The following is a 20385-nucleotide window of genomic DNA, read 5'->3' on the forward strand; positions in this document are numbered from 1 at the left end:
ACTAGAAAAGTTGGAATACTGGAATTCCAGCAATACTGGAAACTCGAAATGCAGAAAATACCAAGATAGTTACCTGAAATATGGTTTTATTTTATTTTCTCGTAGCAAAAAGTCCCTGCCCCAGCAACAGTGCATTATCTGCGCCAAAGTCCTTGCTATCGAATGCATGAGGCCGTCTAAACTAATAAGACATTTGCAGACAACTCATCCCCAATACCGCGATAAGCCCAGGGCATTTTTTGAGCGCAAGGCAAAAGAATTGACACACTCCCAAAATGAGATTAGGGAAGTCACAGCTACTGACAAGAAACTTTTAAAAATATCGTATACAGTTGCTGAAAAAATTGCCAAAGCAAAGAAAGGGCACACAATTGCAGAAACTTTGATTTTGCCATGCGCAACAGAGATTGTCAAGGAATTATTTGGAGAGGAAAAGTCAAAACAGTTGGCTAAGATACCATTATCAAATAATACGGTCAAACGTCGCATCGCAACAATGTCAGAAGACGTGAGGGGTCAGCGTTCTGCGCGACTTCGTGGTAATAACTTTGCACTTCAAATAGACGAGTCTACCGACGTGTCAAAAATGGCACAACTCATTGCATACGTTCGTTATAGCTTCCAGATACTCAGCCATCAAGACTTCTGGAAGAGCTTATAGAAATATCCTCTGATGCCAGCCTGAAAGCCCATTTCAGTGAGGTTCCATTGGAATCATTCTGGTCTGAAATTGCAGAAGAGCACCCAATCTGTCACACAGCTGCAATGAAGGTGCTGATTCCCTTTAGCACCACCTACCTATGTGAAGCTGGGTTTTCAACCATGACATCCCTTAAAACCAAATACAGGGCCATACTGACCCTTGAGGATGATATGCGTCTTGCCCTGTCAAAGATCTCCCCACGCATTGACCAAATTATTACTCACTGCCAGCAGCAATCCTCACACTGATTGATAAAGCCTCACAAATAACATGCAAAGATTGAGGTGCCAGACAGCAGTCATTTTGTAACATTCTTAGTTTTTTTTCTTACACGCCAGTGTGAAAACGTCTCAAGGTTACGTATGTAACCCTAGTTCCTTGAAGGAACGAGACGCTGCGTCGAAACGCTTTTGGGGAACGTCCCTGACGAGACCGACTCTGAATATCGTGTGCAATCAGTCCATCGGAAAGGCGTGACGTCACGGGCGGGGTGACGTAGCGACCAGGAAGCTATAAAAGCACGTGCCGTGCAGCTGGCTTCAGCTTCGAGTAGGGAAGCAAGCGCCAGCAGGGGTGCCGGGAGTATGGCTCTGCGACGCAGCGTCTCGTTCCTTCAAGGAACTAGGGTTACATACGTAACCTTGAGACGTTCCTTTTCAGGAACTCGAGCTGCGTCGAAACGCTTTTGGGCAACGATGTGCCCACGCTGCCAGACTTCCAAATCCCTGCCTAGTGTGTAGTCAAAAGAGCACAGCTAAGACGAGAGAACAGAAGAGCCCGGCGTGGCTCGCATGTCAAGATCGTAAAATCGGACAAATGTGGAGGGCGTGGACCACCCCGCAGCGTTGCAGATGTCCAAGAGGGACACACCTGCTGAGAAGGCCTTGGAGGCCGCCATACTCCGAGTAGAGTGAGCCTTGGCCCCCAAAGGAGGGGGAAGACCAGAGGACTCATAGGAGACGTTGATAGCCTCGACTATCCAACGACTAAGGGTCTGCTTGGTGGCAGGAGAACCCTTGTTAGAAGGACCGTAGCAAACAAGCAATTGGTCTGATTTTCTCCACAGGGCAGCTCTGTGGACGTATGCGTCCAGTGCTCGCACTGGACACATACAGTTTAGCTTCTCTTGGTCTGGCTCCCGAAAGGGAGGAGGACAGAAGGCCTGCAGTACGATAGGTTGTGGTGTAACAGAGGGAACCTTCGGAACGTAACCCGCTCGAGGGTATAAGAATGCTTTGGCCATACCAGGGGCAAAGTCTAAGTAGGTAGGGTCCACCGAAAGGGCCTGAAGATCTCCAACTCTCTTTAGTGAGGTGATTGCCAGTAACAGGGCAGTTTTAAGTGTCAGATGTCTATCTGAGATATCTTGTATTGGCTCGAATGGAGCTTTACAAAGAGCCTCTAGAACCACAACCAAATCCCAGGGGGGAACACGGGATCGTACTGGAGGTCTCAGCCTCAGCGCACCGCGGAGGAAACGTGTAACTAGGGGGTGTCTACCCACTGACTGACCATTGAAAGGGACGTGGAAAGCAGCTATGGCCGCCACGAAAACCTTTAAGGTGGAGTGGGATAACCCCGCAGAGAGCCTGGCTTGTAAAAACTCCAGAACTGTACCAACTGGGCAGTCTGCTGGGTCAAGCTGGCGGTCTCTGCACCATGAAGTGAAGAGCTTCCACTTCAGGGCGAACAGTTTCCTCGTAGAGGGAGCTCTGGATTGGAGTAGGGTCTCAACAACCTCGGTTGAGAGACCAGCTGCTAATAGCTGTGCCCCCTCAGGGGCCACACCCACAGCTTCCACAACTCCGGGCGAAGGTGAATTATCGTGCCCTGCGCCTGTGAGAGTAGGTCTGTCCTGATCGGTATCTCCCACGGAGAGCCGTCGAGGAGCGAGACTAGATCTGAGAACCATACTCGGCCCGGCCAGAACGGGGCTACTAGTAGTAGACGGACCCCGTCCCGGCGTACTCTCGCCAGAACTCCCGGGAGCAGAGCGATAGGGGGAAAAGCGTACAGACGAAGCCTCGGCCAGGTCTGTACCATAGCGTCCAGTCCCAGAGGAGCTTGATGAACTAGAGAGAACCAGAGGGGACATTGCGATGTCTCCTGAGTCGCAAAGAGGTCCACCTGGGCTGTACCAAATACTCTCCATATGTGCTTCACCACCTCGGGGTGAAGCATCCATTCCCCGGGCCTCGGCCCCTGTCTCGACAGTATGTCTGCTCCCACATTCAATCTCCCAGGAATATACGCTACTCTGATCGAGAGGAGCTTCCCCTGGGACCACAGAAGGATCTGGTGTGCCAGCTTGTACAAGGGGCGCGAACGCAGACCCCCCTGGTGATTGATATAAGAGACCACTGATGTGTTGTCGGTGCGCACCAACACATGGTGACCTCTCAGGTCTGGGAGGAAATATTTCAATGCTCGATAGACCGCTAGTATCTCTAGGCAATTGATGTGCCATGTTAGATGGCGACCACTCCACAGACCGCGGGCAGGGTGGCCGCTCATGACCGCACCCCAACCGGTGAGGGACGCATCTGTCGCTAGCGTTACACGGCGACAAGGAACTCCCAGCACCAGGCCCTGATTCAAGAACCAAGGTTTCCTCCACATGTCTAAGGCACGAAGGCACCGCCGCGTGACCTTGATAACTCGACGTGGATTTCCCCTCGGGGAAAAGCCCTTGGACTTGAGCCACCACTGTAGGGGTCTCATGTACAGCAGGCCAAAAGGTATCACGTTGGACGCAGCTGCCATCAGCCCTAACAATCTCTGGAATTGTTTGACAGTGAGTGACTGGCCTTCTTTGACTCTCTCGACTGATGTGAGGATCGACTCGATCCGAGCAGGAGACAAGCGTGCCTGCATCGTGGTCGAATTCCACACTACGCCTAGATAGGTGGTTCTCTGAACTGGAGAAAGTACACTTTTCTTGGCGTTTAGTCTCAAACCCAGCTCCCCCATGTGTGCGAGAACGACATCTCGATGTCGAGCCGCCATCTGCTCTGATTGAGCTAGGATCAACCAATCGTCGATATAATTTAAAATGCGGATGCCCTGCATACGGAGGGATACCAGAGCCGCATCCATACATTTCGTGAACGTGCGGGGTGAGAGTGCGAGGCCAAAGGGAAGTACTCGATATTGATAAGCTTTGCCCCCGAAAGCGAACCTCAGAAACTTCCTGTGTTGTGGAAGGATGGATATGTGGAAGTATGCGTCTTTGAGATCTATTGTGACAAACCAGTCCTCGGATCTGATTTGAGCTACAACCTGGTTGACAGTGAGCATCTTGAACTTCAGTGACATAACTGAGCGGTTCAGGAGACGCAAGTCTAAGATCGGACGCAACCCCCCATCCTTCTTTGGAACTATGAAATACCGGCTGTAAAATCCGGATTCCCTGTCTAGAGGAGGGACCACCTCGATGGCCTCCTTCCTTAATAGGGTATTCACTTCTTGTTCCATAACCAGAGCCTGCTGGGGGCCGACCACAGTCGGTGTAACCCCGTTGAACTTCGGTGGTGGATGACCGAACTGAATGCAATAGCCTCTTTCTATTGTACGCAGGACCCATTGAGATACATTTGGCAGTAGCTTCCACGCTGCTAAATAATCTACTAAGGGAATCAGTCTCTCGAGACTGACCTCTGGTGTAAGAGGCCCCCAAAGGGGCGGCGAGCATCCCAGCTCCGCTACGCTCACGGGCGGAAGTAACTGGGAGTGGCGCTCGCTGGAGGCCGCTGCGCCCTGAAGCTCTGGCAGGGTTGGCAGACCGACCTCCTGAGGGTACTTAGGTGAGACGCGCACCGTGTAATGAGGTGAACCGCGCTCTACCCCAGCAGGGGCTACCCTCTGGATCCTGGCGTCAGGATCTTTTCGTCGAGGACTTCCGGGCTTCGATGACAGATCTTAAATCGGTTTTCGCCCTAGAAGCCCCCGACTCAGAGCGTCGTTGCCCTCGGCCCCGACGTGGGGGAGCACGAGTGGCGACGCTCTGCTTTTGCGCTTCCCGGTGTGAGGAGCTGGTATGTGGCGTGGTCATCTCCCGCCCAGATGCACCACGAGAGCGACGAGGGAGGAAACTCTGGAACGCCGCTGCCTGCTTGTGCGCCTCCTGGAACCTGTCGACGACAGTATTAACTGTGTCGCCGAACAGGCCCGAGGCTTGAAGCGGGGCGTCCAGGAGGCAGACCCTGTCTCGTTCTTTAATTTCTGACAGGGTCAGCCACAAATGCCTCTCCGCGGCCACTAAGGCTGCCATAGACCGCCCAATTGCGCGAGCGGTCTCCTTAGTGGCGCGGAGGGAGAGATCAGCGGTCTTTCTGAGTTCTTCAATCTCTTCAGACTTAATCCCCTCCCCCTCATCGACATCTCTCAGCAGGTCAGCCTGATAAGCTTGCAGGACTGCCATAGTATGAAGGCACGCCCCAGCCTGACCTGCTGCCACATAACCTTTGCCCACTAGCGATGATGTAACTCTAAGCGGCTTAGTGGGCAATGTCGGAGCCTTTAGAGACGAGGCCGAACCGGGTGACAGATAGCCCGCGAGCGTCTGTTCAACCCGTGGCATCGCTCTATAACCACGCTCTCCCAGCCCCATCACGTTGCCATAATATAGTGAATCAGGGCCAAAGAGGCGGGTCGAATACGGGTGATTCCACGATCTCGATAACTCATCATGGAGATCGGGAAAATACGGAAGGCTCCGACGTGGAGGTGGTTGCTTCGGCCGCAGAAAGCGTTCGTCTAACTTGCTTCTCTGCGGCTCAGACTGTTTTTCAGCAGGCCAGTCGATTTTTAATTTATCTACTGCCCGCGTGACCACCTCCAAAAGCTCCTCATACTGGGGCGACAGGGGTGGCGAATCCCCAACAACAGTCTCCACATCGACCTCCTCAGAGGACGAGAGGTGAAGAGCTGATCCCTCACCCTGGGGGGAAGAAACCGACGAGCGTGCTTCCGAACCCAGGGCTTGGGCGCCGGATCTGGCAGATGAGGAAGGAGATAAGGACTGGCCCGTCTCCATTCCTTCTGACAGATCCACCTGCGAACCCCACGAGTGCAGCAGCCGCTCTGCCTCGGCAGAAGCGGGGCCAGCACCGCGAGGAACGCTGGTGAAGGCTCCCTCCTCGAAGAGAGCCCTCCGGGATCGAAGCGTCCGCACTGGCAAACGTTCGCAATGCGGGCAGCCGGCCCCCTCGAGAGCCGACTCAGCGTGCTTCGATCCCAGGCAAGCCACGCACAGCCTGTGTGTATCCCCGCTCGTAATGTAGCGAGTGCAGGGAGGAACACACAGTCTGTAACGCGGCTTGAAATCGCCCTTCAAATGTTTGGTCTTTTGCTTCTGCTTAGGCATATTGAGCTGTTTTAGCGATCTTTTTAAGCTAAGGGACAGACAACAATAAATAGGACCAACAGGACAGACTTTTGCACATGCACACACAGAGCGCTTGCTGACAGATTCGAAGCTGAAGCCAGCAGCACGGCACGTGCTTTTATAGCTTCCTGGTTGCTACGTCACCCCCCCCCGTGACGTCACGCCTTTCCGATGGACTGATTGCACACGATATTCAGAGTCGGTCTCGTCAGGGACGTTCCCCAAAAGCGTTTCGATGCAGCTCGAGTTCCTGAAAAGGAACTGATATTTTTGTTATTGCATTTCAAATAAGGCCAATTTATAGTCTACTCCTAGGCTTACATTTTTAAATTACAAATGGCCTACTGATGTTTTTGCTATTGTATTTTCAATATTATATATAGGCTTTATTTGTGCATTAACATATCTGGTTATAGTAATAAACATACGGCTTGTTCGTAAACAGCATTTTTGTCATCCTTTCTGCAAGCTTACAAGAGCTATAATATCATTAAATGTGAAGGGGGGCCCTAAAATATTTTCTTGGGAAAAAGGGGGTCTCAGACAAAAAAAAAGTTTGGGAACCACTGATCTATAGCACAGCTGTTCATACTATTTATTTTGTATTTATTTTATTTATTATCAATATTTGACTATTTCTTTGGCGTTTTTTTTTTTCGTTTGTTTGTTTTGTTTTTTGTTTGTTTTTTGTTTTTTTGTCTGTGTGTTGTTGTCTCTCTGTAGTGGAAACTTATGTCACTAAAACAAATTCCTTGGAAATAAAGCTCTTTCTGATCTCTCTCTCTCTCTCTCTCTCTCTCTCTCTCTATATATATATATATATATATATATATATTAACTTTCATTATTGCTTGGACAAAATACTGTACATTTATTTTTGAAATTGAAATAAAACACTATAATAATATACTAATATAGCTCACAATTAATAATTACATCCATTTTTTTTTTTTTCATTTCTTGTTCTCCTGTTTAGTTTAGTTCCTTTTACTTAGTTTCTGTCCCCCGTTGATTTCATTATTTATTCATTAGTTTTTTTTTTTTTTTTTTCATTTTTGACTTTATTTTTCTCATTTAGACTTATTTTATGACATACAAGTCATCTTCGTAACTTTCTGTACAGTTAGAGCCAATGAAGCCGTTTATGAACTGTTTGTCTGCCCTGAATTGTCTGTCTGTACCCTCATGACCATGGAGGTCTGTAATGAACTGTTTATCTGCCCTTAACTGTCTGTCTGCCCTGTCACGACCAGGGAGGTCGTTCCCCTATCCACTGCGCTCACCATGTTAGGAGTTGCAATTTGATGTGTGTGGGCAGCACACACAGCCACAGCGACAGAGGTCCAAAGTGTAGCTGGAGGTATGGAGGAACACTACGGATCCGGAGGGATGAGGTGAAGCTGGAGGAGTTTAGTCCCGAGGCAAGGGCAGGTCGACGACGACCACCAAGGTGGAGGTGGAGGCGGAGGGACAAGAGAGCTTGGAAGAGCTGGTGGACTGATGGGCCACAGTGGAGATGTTCTTGTCATGATGGAGCTGCTTGTTTTATCAGGCCGAGGCAGAGACAAGACATCCTTCAGCCACAATGCCAATGGAGACTGGCAGACCTGCGGCGATCCCACATCACCAATGGTGGGCTGAGGGTGAGCTAAGCGGCTGGCAGGATACAACAGTTGTGGTGCAGAAGCTATTGATCCTATTAGCTTGACTAAAGAAAAATTTAAATTAAAATAATTGTTGGTGTGTCACTGGTTAACTTTGACAACTACAAAGCCATTGTGTCTTTTGTAACATTCGAAGTATGCACTGTACGTTTCTGGATAGTTTTTATTTAAAGCTGTATATTTATGTAGATTCCCCATGTTCCTGTTGTTGTGGAGAATATGTGGAATTATGTATTTTATCTTGTTGTTACAATATGTCCATACAGCAGAAAGCAGTGTGTATTTGGTCGATCCATCAATCCTCTCCACAGAGCAGGCAGAATCAGAACTTACTGCCAATAATTTCAGGTACTTATGCACTTTCATTTATTAAATCTAACCATATACACTGCATTCCATCTATATGTCTAAATATATGTACTGACAAACAAAGGACTGTATATGTAGATACATGGACAGAGTGGGTAATTTATTTATTGACAAAAACTAATAATAAAGTCATAAAAGTGAATGAATGAATGAATGAAATCTAATGCCATTCAGGAGTTAATAAAAAAATAAAAAAAATAGGTTGATTCGTCAATCAGAATGAATTAATTCCGATGGAAGCAAAAAGTGTCCATGTAAACGCACTTACTGTGTCAATCACTGGTACTTCGAGAGTGAAACCCGGAAGAATATGCAGACGTCATTCCTGAAACTTTGCAATGCGTGGGGTTGAAAAACAAAGTTCTACATTTTAAATTGATTATAGACTAAGAATGCTCATAACCACTAAAAAGCTGTCGCTCTTTGTTTAGTGAGTGTATACAGACTCTGGTCCCAAAGTCTCAAAAGAGTAAACTTTGCTCTCTTTTTTTTTTCACGCAGCAGAAGGAAGAGGAAATGTGACATTAGCACCAATTTGTAAACGAGTGATGTGAGATTCACTGATGCCTCTGGATATGAGATTATGTTGAAGCATAAGTAACATTTTGCAAAATTCAAAGGAAGTGTTTAGCATAATGGAGGGTGTGTGTCAAACCCTTTTAAATGAACGTGTTAGTCATGACGACTTTTCACAGATCTGAATAAATGTCGATATGTGAAAATACCTAAAAATGAAGTTCAAGTCATGTGTAAAACTGGCGGATGGACAGTAATAAATATAAGACCGAATTTAAATGAACTCTAGTTCACAGTGGTCTCATCACTTAGCTGTATAATGGGAGACAGGTGAGATTTCTCACATTGAGCTCTACACAACAGTGAGCAACTGTAAACGTTTTTAAAAATGCTGAAATTATATTATTTATTATTAAATATTATGTATTTTTAGTAGCGCTTTGTTTTGCTTTCTTTGTAAATATGTGCATAGTTTTTATTTTCATTTTTTAATTAATAACCCAGATCTCTACAAATTACCTTTCAGATTTCCTAGACCGCAAATTTCACAAACTCATCTATTTCATTTTTCTTCTGAAAGGCTCTAGCAGACCTGGGGACTAATTTATAAATGTTGTGTATGCACAAAATGGGCATACACAACATGCGTAGGAAATTTTCCACACACATATCGTGACTTATAAAAAATAAAATTGGCATAAATATGTATGCGCAGTTTTTCTAGACCATGCATAAAAAACTCTTTTTCCTGGAGTGAGAAAATGAATAAAGTAAACAACGATTTTAAACTCCGTTTTCATGTCGATATACATATTTACTTTAAATACTCCACTCACATTAATGGAGATAAACACTGAAATTACATAATTTTACAAAAAATATAATTACATAAATTTATTAACAATAGGCTAGACAATTTTCCATGTTTTTCAATGTTTTAATGACAGCTAGGAGTGCTATAGGTGGACAATAATTTATCTTTAAACTTAACTACACATTACATGTTATGATAAATATTTTGACGAGAAGAACGATCAATGATGTGCATTTACTTCTATATGTGGTGGACACTGCTGAATTCAGAGGTCGAACATTCCATAGGACCAATGATAATAGCTTACAACCGCAGCTGCACGGAGGTGTTGATATCGTGTGAAGGCATCTCCACAACATAATGAAAAATACCACTTTATTTGAAGGATATAACTATGAGAAAATGGTAAGATTTGCACATTTTCTTTTTAAATTACTTTGTCTTTGACTTGCCGAACCAGACAATTGTTTTACACTGCAATAAAAGATGTTCAACAGCAAAACTGCATACATTTTAATTTGATTTGAATTGTTTAAAACAATTGAAATACTATATGGCCAGTGTAAAAGAACGAGATCAACTCTATTCTAAATATATCTGAGAACAACTTTTAAAACATTTTGTTTAAGGATATTTTTATATATTTATTATAAAACATAAGGATACCGGATAATTTTTAGCAATAAAAATTAATGTATATGCCATAAATGGCATTATAGTCCCCATCTCAATTTTCCTTAATGTCTCGGTGTTAAACATGGTGTCATGTGCATGTGAATATATATGGAAATGATATGCAGATGCGGTTATGGAGAGTTTTATAAAAGAGACCCCCGGAGCTTAAAAACATGACCTTGTTTCCGAACAGACTGATCAAAACCTCTTCATCCAGGAATTGCATAGAGGCCTATCTGATAAGCACTCAGTTTTGAGAAATCTGCTATTTTGGTGTGCCATATGCATCAGATGGTCAGCGCTCAGTCTGTAGGTGAGCCATCTGATGCTGAGACCAGAATAGACCTCAGTCCAGTTTATTAATGCAAAAACTGTCTGGCTCAACAAATGTTAGAAGCTGGTCATGCTTTGAGCTGTTATATTACTATATTCATCTTACTGTGCCTACGGCCTGGATGATTTATATCTTTCTCTGAGGATCAGGAGATAGAATTTTAGTGCACAGCTAAAAATAAATAGTAAAATTACATGAGCAATGCAGAGACAGTGCATCAATAAAGCAATATTACCTGAATATTATTTGCAAAATTACTATGTATACTCAGTAAAATTGTTATGCGGCAAAAGGTCAAAGGTTAAATCAAAGGTTTTGTTTTCAGGTGAGATGAGTTCAGCATAAATGCATGTTGTTGATTGCAAATGCTGAGGACTATCAAAAACCAGCTCATTTTAAAGACTTTAGATGCAAATCAATGAACCTGCAAACAAAACACCAGAAAACTGCTTTATGATTTTTTTTTTCTTTAGAGTTAATGTCAATCAGGTAAACCAAAAAATAGACTAGTGCAGTACAAAGGATTTGTTTGTGTGAAATTTGTTTCACGGCTTAAACTTCAAGTATGAAAAAAATACAGCTCAAGAGAAAGTTTTTGTCACAGTCACCAGTTGAGCCACCTCTGCACTACATCTCCCAGCATTCCTCTTGCCGCTCACTTGCACTCCCTTGTCAATCACTTACATCTTGAATCTATCAGTGGATCCTCCTCACCTGTCGCTGCCATTCAAGCTCACCATAAGAACACGCTCACTCCACACGCTCAATGTCTGGTCTCCCAGTGGCTTTGCAAGATTTACCTCTCGGTTTACTTCAAAGTACTCCAGTGGCTCCTGGTTCCCAGTGCTCCACTGGTCCTCTGTTCAGGGCTAGCCTCCTGAAAGAAAGGAAAGGACACATTACCTCACTCAGTTAAGCTCCCTATCTATTTCAGTTACCTGAGTGCTTGCATAAATGTCAATGTCTTGTCTACATCTCCATCTTCAATAAACCTGCCGTCATATTGACCTACCCTTGTGTATCATTGTGTTTGCTGATAGAAGACCAGGGCCCCTATTCACAAAAAATCTCAAGTCTAAAAGTAGCTCCTAGTGACAAAATTCTAAGAAAATTCTTAGAAATGTGGGCGTTTACTCTTAAAATTAAAGAAAAAAGTAATTCAGAAAGCATCTTAACCCTTAAAAGAGGTCTTATGGTCAAACTTGTTAGGAGCACAGACGAGGACTTTTAAGAAGCTTAAGAGTTTCTTTAGCAGAGGAGAAAATAGCAGAAAGACTAAGAGGCAGAAGAAATGTGTTGCAGACAATGGATGACAGGGAGTTAATAAGATGCTATAGATTAGATTGTGCAGGGATCATGTTTGTGACTGATCTTATTAGAGATGTGCTAACATCTCCGACACAGCGCAGAAATGCCATAGCACCAGAAATTAAAGTAATCACTACATTACGATATTTGGCAACTGGGAAAATGCAACAATGCAATAGTGATGATTTGGGTCTGTCACAACCTTCTGTAAGCAGAGTGATCACACAAACAATTACAGCACTTTCAGAACATCTTATTGTGTCACAGTTCATTTCATTTCCACTTGACATTCCCACCTTGCAGGCTCAAAAAACTGCATTTATGAATATAGCAGGCTTATAGGTGCGCACAAGCAGGGGGAATGAACCGTTAATAGCTTGTGCTATACGCTCCCATGTCTGCTTCTTGTCCCTTGCTGTGACACCAGGCCCGAATTTTCCTTTATGAATGGCCTTGTGTTCATCCACTAACTGGGCTAACAGTAAACATAAAGGATTTATATACACACATATAATGTGTGTGTGTGTATGTGTGTGAGAGAGAGAGAGAGAGAGAGAGAGAGAGAGAGAGAGAACGGTCAAATAGGAAAAAGTACGCATGTAAATTCAAAGTGAGAATTAGAATAGACCCTATACTTAAAATCACTTTTTTTTCCTTCTTGGACAACCAACCAATCACAGTCTTCAAAATATTGTGTCATACATAGCAATGGAGTCAACCCCGCCTCCTCACTAAGATGAAAGTTTTTGTCTTTTCCTTACTCAGAGTTGCTCTCAGATCGGTCCCGAATTGCTCCTAAGCTAAGACTCCTACGTAAAAGTTTTTAAGCTAAATTAAGAGTTTTCTGAGAGGATTCTTAGAATCTTTATGAATACGGGCCCCGATTTAGGAGAAAATATAAAAATAGTGGGTGTGTCAGTCCTAAATTTAGGACTCCTAAATCTTTGTTTTAAGAGTATATCACAAAGTGTTTTAGTTCTAAAATTAGCTACTAAATCTGTGAAACATCACTAAAACCAAATCTGAACTATCCTAAAATGGCTGTTGCCAGCAATCTTCCTCAGAATATAAACATTTTAGAAGCATTTTTTTCTAATTGGTTTGGTTTGGAGATTATCCCAACTCCAAATGCTTGATTAATATATGTTCTCGTGTCCAGTTTGGTTTTCTTTTATGTTTGCATGTCTTACTATAAGACATGATTTTTTTTTTGTCAGTTAAAAGGCTGTTTACATATTACCAAAATTGTATTAGTTGCTTAGTCGCAGAAAAAATAAATAAAAAAACACATGAAGTGGCAAAATCTCTGTCCTTAACCTACAAATTTTTAACGACTGGTCTATGGTAATCTAGTATGGAGTATCAGGACCGATGGAGGCACCGCTGTGATCAATCTTAAAATACTTTTATCTGTATGACAAAAAATTACAATAGTAATGGATATTTTATATCTGTAGAGACTCAGAATAGCAACAAAATGATGCGTTTTTGTAAAATAAAGCAAACATGATGCGCTTTCTGCCATCTTAGACTCTGTGAACACTCTGCGTCACTTCGGAACTCTGTGGATACTTGCCTTATTATAGACATGGAAAATATATCTATAGAGAGTGAAACTTTTAAATGAACCAATTCAAATAGAAAACAAATATTCTCACATTATGTAATCCATATGAAACATGCATACAGGTGCTGCATAGATGAGACACTGTCGCTTCAGTGTCGCTTGAGACTTCATCTCTTAAAGCAAAAACAGAAAGCACTAGCGTAACAATAAATTCCGACATTAAAATAAATTCAAATGTTAATGCAGTGTACTTGCTGTTTTTCCCTTACACATTCATAATTATTATATTTGCCGGTGCACTGTGGCAAGCATTTTTTTTTTTTTGCGTGTGCTTGAGGGCTTATTAGGCTAAGCAGGCAATCAGTGTCTCATTATTATGATTTATATGGTTTATTAATAAAAGTGTGACTTTATAGTAGACTAATGAATAAAATGGACGACTTCTAGTCGACCAGAAAAATCTTCAGTCAAGGGCAGCCCCAATGCAGATTGACTAATTGTTTATGAGAAGCATACGTATGAGGCTGACAATTAGCTGAATATTTTTTTTAATTAGTGACACTGAGTCTGCATTTTAAAACCTTTATTTGAATATGGCAACATAATATTGCACTCTACAATATTTCTATGAATAAATCTCTGACAGAGACTATCAGCCAATCACCTTGTATATTTAGGAAGTATGCTGACATCATCCATGGCAATGAGGTCAATCCCACCCTGCCGCTTAGCTTAAGACTTCTGTCTGTTCCTTTGTAAAAGTTTGTCTCAACAGCTTTGTGAATAGGCTTTAAGAAAAAAAAAAAAAACTTAGCTAAAACCTTTTACTGCCATTTAGGAGAACTCTTAGTGGTAAGATAAAATGTTTTGTGAATACGGGCCCATACCTTTAACTTACAGCACAGCAGGATGAACTCCATTTTGTATGAGCCGGCTGAACTACTCTACTCCCTTTAAGATGGTCACTCTATTGAGGAGTATGTTGAGGGATTTATTGGACTCACTTAGTGCCCTGGGCCCGTTTTTTTTTTAAAGATTCTAAGAATACTATTTGAGATGTCCTAATTTAGCTTAAAACTTTCTACGTAGGATTCTTGGTTTAAGAGCAATTCAGGACCAATATGAGAGCAACTCAGAGCAAAGAAAAGGCAAAAACTTTCATCTAAGTGAGGAGGCGGGGGTAACCCCATTGCTACGTATGACAGTCTTTGGAAAACTGTGATTGGCTGGAGTGATATATACACAAGTGCGCGGTGAATCTCCAATGAAGAGATATGGGTAGTCAGAGTCACATGGGTTGGTCATGCAAACATTTGAGTTCGCTGGGTTCTTGTAACAAAGCCACTGATCACTCACTAATGTTCTCTTTCTCCTTAGGTTCCAAAGACAGTATCAACTCAGGGTAATCATAGGAGACTTCAGCGACCATTGAATCACTGGTAGTGAACAGGTGATCCGCGGTCCTGAGGGCAGCAGAACAAAGACACAGGTTAGTGTAACACCAAAAGGTGAGTTTACGTTACGCTTGGCTTGTAGGAGCTCTGGAGATAAGAGGGATGAGACTGTTCCTGTTGGAGACTTGATCGGGAAGTGAGGTACGGGTGAGTGCTTTTATACTGTGTCTTGATGAGATCGTTAACCAGCAACAGGTGTGGGTGCTTAACCGGGCAGGATCCTGACAGCATTGTGTGCAAATATGCATTTCTTCTCCTTCATGTTTCTTTGATTTTCTCCACTGCTAAAGAAACTCTTAAGCCTCTTATGCCACATTTACACATAGCCGGGTATTTAGAGAAACAAATATTCCCCCCCCCCCCCCTCCGTTTTCAAAAATAACATCGTGCACACAACATCGTTTTCAAAAACATTGTCGTTTACATCAACCCGCATAAATACGCCGTCAAGCGCCATCATAACTACAACCCGAATTCCGGAAAAGTTGGGACGTTTTTTAAATTTTAATAAAATGAAAACTAAAAGACTTTCAAATCGCATGAGCCAAAATTTTATTCACAATAGAACATAGATAACATAGCAAATGTTTAAACTGAGAAAGTTTACAATTTTATGCACAAAGTGAGCTCATTTCAATTTTCATTTCTGCTACAGGTCTCAAAATAGTTGGGACGGGGCATGTTTACCATGGTGTAGCATCTCCTTTTCTTTTCAAAACAGTTTGAAGACGTCTGGGCATTGAGGCTATGAGTTGCTGGAGTTTTGCTGTTGGAATTTGGTCCCATTCTTGCCTTATATGGATTTCAAGCTGCTGAAGAGTTCGTGGTCGTCTCTGACGTATTTTTCGTTTAATGATGCGCCAAATGTTCTCTATAGGTGAAAGATCTGGACAGCAGGCAGGCCAGGTTAGCACCCGGACTCTTCTACGACGAAGCCATGCTGTTGTTATAGCTGCAGTATGTGGTTTTGCATTGTCCTGCTGAAATGAACAAGGCCTTCCCTGAAATAGACGTTGTTTGGAGGGAAGCATATGTTGCTCTAAAACCTTTATATACCTTTCAGCATTCACAGAGCCTTCCAAAACATGCAAGCTGCCCATACCATATGCACTTATGCATCCCCATACCATCAGAGATGCTGGCTTTTGAACTGAACGCTGATAACATGCTGGAAGGTCTCCCTCCTCTTCAGCCCGGAGGACACGGCGTCCGTGATTTCCAACAAGAATGTCAAATTTGGACTCGTCTGACCATAAAACACTATTCCACTTTGAAATAGTCCATTTTAAATGAGCCTTGGCCCACAGGACACGATGGCGCTTCTGGACCATGTTCACATATGGCTTCCTTTTTGCATGATAGAGCTTTAGTTGATGATGTTATGCACTGTAGATGATGAGATTTGCAAAGCCTTTGCAATTTGACGTTGAGGAACATTGTTTTTAAAGTTTTCCACAATTTTTGTACGCAGTCTTTCACAGATTGGAGAGCCTCTGCCCATCTTTACTTCTGAGAGACTCTGCTTCTCTAAGACAAAGCTTTTATAGCTAATCATGTTACAGACCTGATATCAATTAACTTTATTAATCACTAGATGTTCTCCCAGCTGAATCTTTTCAAAACTGCTTGCTTTTTTAGCCATTTGTTGCCCCCGTGCCAACTTTTTTGAGACCTGTAGCAGGCATTAAATTTTAAATGAGCTAATTAAGTGGAAAAAAGTGTAAAATTTCTCAGTTTAAACATTTGCTACGTTATCTATGTTCTATTGTGAATAAAATATTGGCTCATGTGATTTGAAATTCCTTTAGTTTTCATTTTATTAAAATTTAAAAAACGTCCCAACTTTTCCGGAATTCGGGTTGTATGCCAAACCTATGGGCGGCAGTGTAGGGAGAAGGATAAAGCCATGCAAGCCAATCAGTATCCTCAAAATCGAGCAACTTCCTGCTGACCTTCGTGTACTCCTTCGCCTCTGCTCCTCGATATAATACAGCAGTTGTGTTTGCAAATGCAAACAGACCAAAAGCGTTTGCACAAACGTAAAAATGAGTACCACCTTAACAGCATCCATGATCAAACAGTAACGTTACCCAAACAAACTCTAAACATAGGGCGCTCACATGACGTTAAGCATTTTCTGGCACATAATGTGACGTTTGAGAACCTAAAACCCTGTTTCTCCCAGTTGACACGGCAACACATAACCGGCGTTTTCAGAAATCTCCACTTTGGCCGGAGTTTTTAGAAATAATCGTTTTCAGGGATAAAAACGACGTTTTCGTGTAAATGACAGGCCAAAACGCAGGGAAATATCTGCGTTTTCCCATCGTGTAAACGGGGCCTTAAAAGTCCTCACCAGTACAACTAACAATTTTGGACCTTAATAGCTCTTTTAAGGGTTAAGATGCTTTCTGTATTTCTTAACTAGGATCTTTTCTTTAATTTTAATAGGAAACACCCATATTTATAAGAATTTTCATAGAATTTTGTTACTAGGAGCAACTCTTATCACTAAGCAATAAGATTTTTCATGAATATGGGCCCAGGAGTGATGATGTATTTATGACCCTTTTCTGGCTGGGATTTGACGACAATCTTGTGGTTCAGCTACATGTACCAGATATCTCTCTTGCTCAGTACATTGACTGTGTGACGCTGCTCTGTGGATCCTCTCTTATAGTGGGTGAGGTGGATGAAACCCCATCACCACTATGTCACTAGCTACCCCATTCATGTCGCTCCTGCCTCATAATTTTATCCAGACTCCCTAGCCAAAAGAACTGTCAGAACTGAGGACCTGGCTATGATGGCCACCCCTTTAGAGGCTCAGTCTGCCACAGTTACTATGCCCGAACCCATGATAAAGATGAAACCCACACTAAGGAACACTTGGAACACATGTAATGTCCTGGGTGGCAGATCCACCATTGAGGTCGGTGCAAGCAGCAGGCATCCCGACAACTTCAATCCTCAAATACAACCCTAGTAAATTTCCTGCTCTGAATCACAGCCCCGGGAGAATGCCATACTCAGACTCCAGTGTCGGCCCAAGCCCCAGAGCTCGCTCCAGTGTTGGCCCCTCGTAAGCACTTCCCAGAATCCCCAGTCAAGCACAGGGAGGGATTCAGTTTCAGAATTCAACCCAGATAAGACCGTTGTTCCCAAATTTAACCCATATAGGACCCCTGTTCCCAAGTAAGGCCTAAAGAGGGCTTGATTCCAAGTGTGGCCCAGAGAGGGTATCAGCCACTGACCAGAGTCCTGGGCAAGCTTCAGCCCACAAACGCAGTCTAATACCTGCTCTCGCCTCAGAGCCTTACCAGTAACCAGCTCTACCCCAAGAATCTGCTCTCCACACTCCGCACTCCAGTTTTTTCGACTCCTCTACCAGAATGCAGCCTATATCTAGGGTTCGTCACTGAGTTAAACAAGGAGCACTATCCCATTCCTACATCAGGTACCATGTCTGTCGCAGTCCAGGAATCCGTCCCAAGGAATGTTGTCCCTCAACCAGTTTCAGAGAGTGTGAGGTCCAACTCAGATCTGGAGAAGGAAGGCCCTTTTTTTCTTTCTTTTTTTCACAAATCTGAGTTTATACTCCATAATTCTGACTTTTTGACAGAAAAGAAAGTCAGAATTGTGAGAGATATAATCTCAAGATTCTGACATTCTGAGTTTACATTTCAAAATTTTAGGTTTAAATTTCAGACTTTTTTTATGATTTCAACATTTACCACAAAATAAAAAATAAAAAGGGTAACTGTAACTTTTTATCTGACAATTCAGACTTTTCTCAGAACTGTGGGTTTATCACACAATTCTGCCTTTATATCTTGCAATTCTGACTTTATATCTCAGAATTCTGACTTTCAATTTAACAAATCTGACTTTTTTTTTCTTAGAATTGCACGTTTCTATCTCACAACTCCAGCCTGGTGTTATAAAAATACGTACCTCTGTGAACTTTTTGTGCAACACCAATTTTGCGTACCCTACTGTTTCGCTGTAGTTTCAAAGAGAAATGCCCAATGAGATGCGATAATACTGGTTCAATTCGTGAACCATTCAGAATTATAATATCCTGGGACTGTCGCTAAAAGTTAATGCTCTATCAAGTTGGATACTGTATATGTCCTACACCAAACCCAACCCTAAACCTACCCGATAATCTTAACAAATTCAAAACTGATATAAAAATGATATTAAAATGCATTTGTTACTGTGCCATTCCAACTTTCTTATATGCAAATTTGGACTTCTTTTTCAAACACTAGTTACACGAGCTCCTCGCCTCTCATGTACGACTCCTTACTCCGTGAGCTACCCAACAAACCTACCGTCTATGAAAAACCATAGATATGAAGCTGGATATGTTCAATGCTAACATTCAAAGCATTCGAATAATGTATCTCTTAATTTGTGACTGCAGTTGTATCTGATCAAATGCGCATCCTTATTCTTTAGCTTGGGTTAAACTAATTCATTTTACTTTGTGGGAACAGCAGCTATGCTAATGATGTCTCTATTTGTTTCTCTGATTTACATCCCGTGGTAACAAGGATTTACACAAGCTCCAGTCTGGATACAGAACAACTGAGAAGAGATGATTCTGACCCTCAGAGGACCCCAGATGATGCTAACCCTGAAACAACATACAGAACTAACAAATATTGCTACAAGTGTGACTGCATCATAACTTTTTCACTACAAAGTTTTGAAAATTAATTAATAAACATTTGACATGAGATTGTGAGACATCCTGACCTAGGCCCTCTCCTTGACCAGTGTTCTCCTTTGTCAATATCTTTCATATAGTAGATAAACATATTACATATCAGATTAAGATTGGGTTCACACTCAAAATTTGTTTGTATTGATTTTATTTTTTTTTATTAATAACCTCAAGGACTTCAATAACATAAAGGTAAATACGAGACCATGTTTTATAACCAACTAATCCAAATGAGGACAAACAGAGCTGGACCATAACATGAGACGCTGATGCTGCACAAGACATAATACACAAGGTCAGAGTTTTAATCTCCTTTGTAGTGTGTTTTAGACATCATAAGTCACGGTTTGTTAATTCTTAGAGGGTAATTTTACAAGAAGCTGTGCAGCCAGCAAACACTTCAATATAGCATTTTAGATTCTGATGCAAGAGTCATGTATATATATATATATATATATATATAATTACTGTGATGGGGGCCCTGCAGTAAGTCATAGCCCCAGTGAGGTCTTAATGCTGCCCTGCATGTAGGACAAATAAATGTCTAATGATTTACTGCTGATATATATATATATATATATATATATATATATATATATATATATATAGATAGATAATATAAGTTAGAAAAAAGTTAAATTAAATGAATTGAATACATTTGGGAGAAAAAATACAGCCCACTGCAGTGCCACTCACTTGAAGGAAAAAGTCATTATCAATACTGAAGTAATTATATTTCAAAACACGAGAAGTCATCTCAATCAAAAATCTGTATGCTTGGATGACATTGCAACATTTCAAAAGTTAATGTCTAAGAGCACATATATATTATTTTATTATTATTTATTTTTTAATCTGTAATA

The 20385-nt window shown here is 42.3% G+C and overlaps 1 protein-coding gene across 1 annotated transcript; it reads right to left on the reverse strand.

Annotated features, from left to right (window-relative positions):
• Positions 1–2512: 2512 nt before the first annotated feature.
• LOC132141879 (uncharacterized) lies at positions 2513–3475 on the reverse strand (the record flags this gene model as incomplete). The annotated part of the gene is made up of 1 exon (XM_059551534.1): positions 2513–3475. A coding segment is annotated over one exon (963 nt), but the record flags the coding sequence as incomplete, so codon positions are not given.
• Positions 3476–20385: the final 16910 nt, after the last annotated feature.

Source organism: Carassius carassius, chromosome 6 (genome assembly GCF_963082965.1).
Source record: "Carassius carassius chromosome 6, fCarCar2.1, whole genome shotgun sequence".
NCBI classification, from domain to species: domain Eukaryota; kingdom Metazoa; phylum Chordata; class Actinopteri; order Cypriniformes; family Cyprinidae; genus Carassius; species Carassius carassius.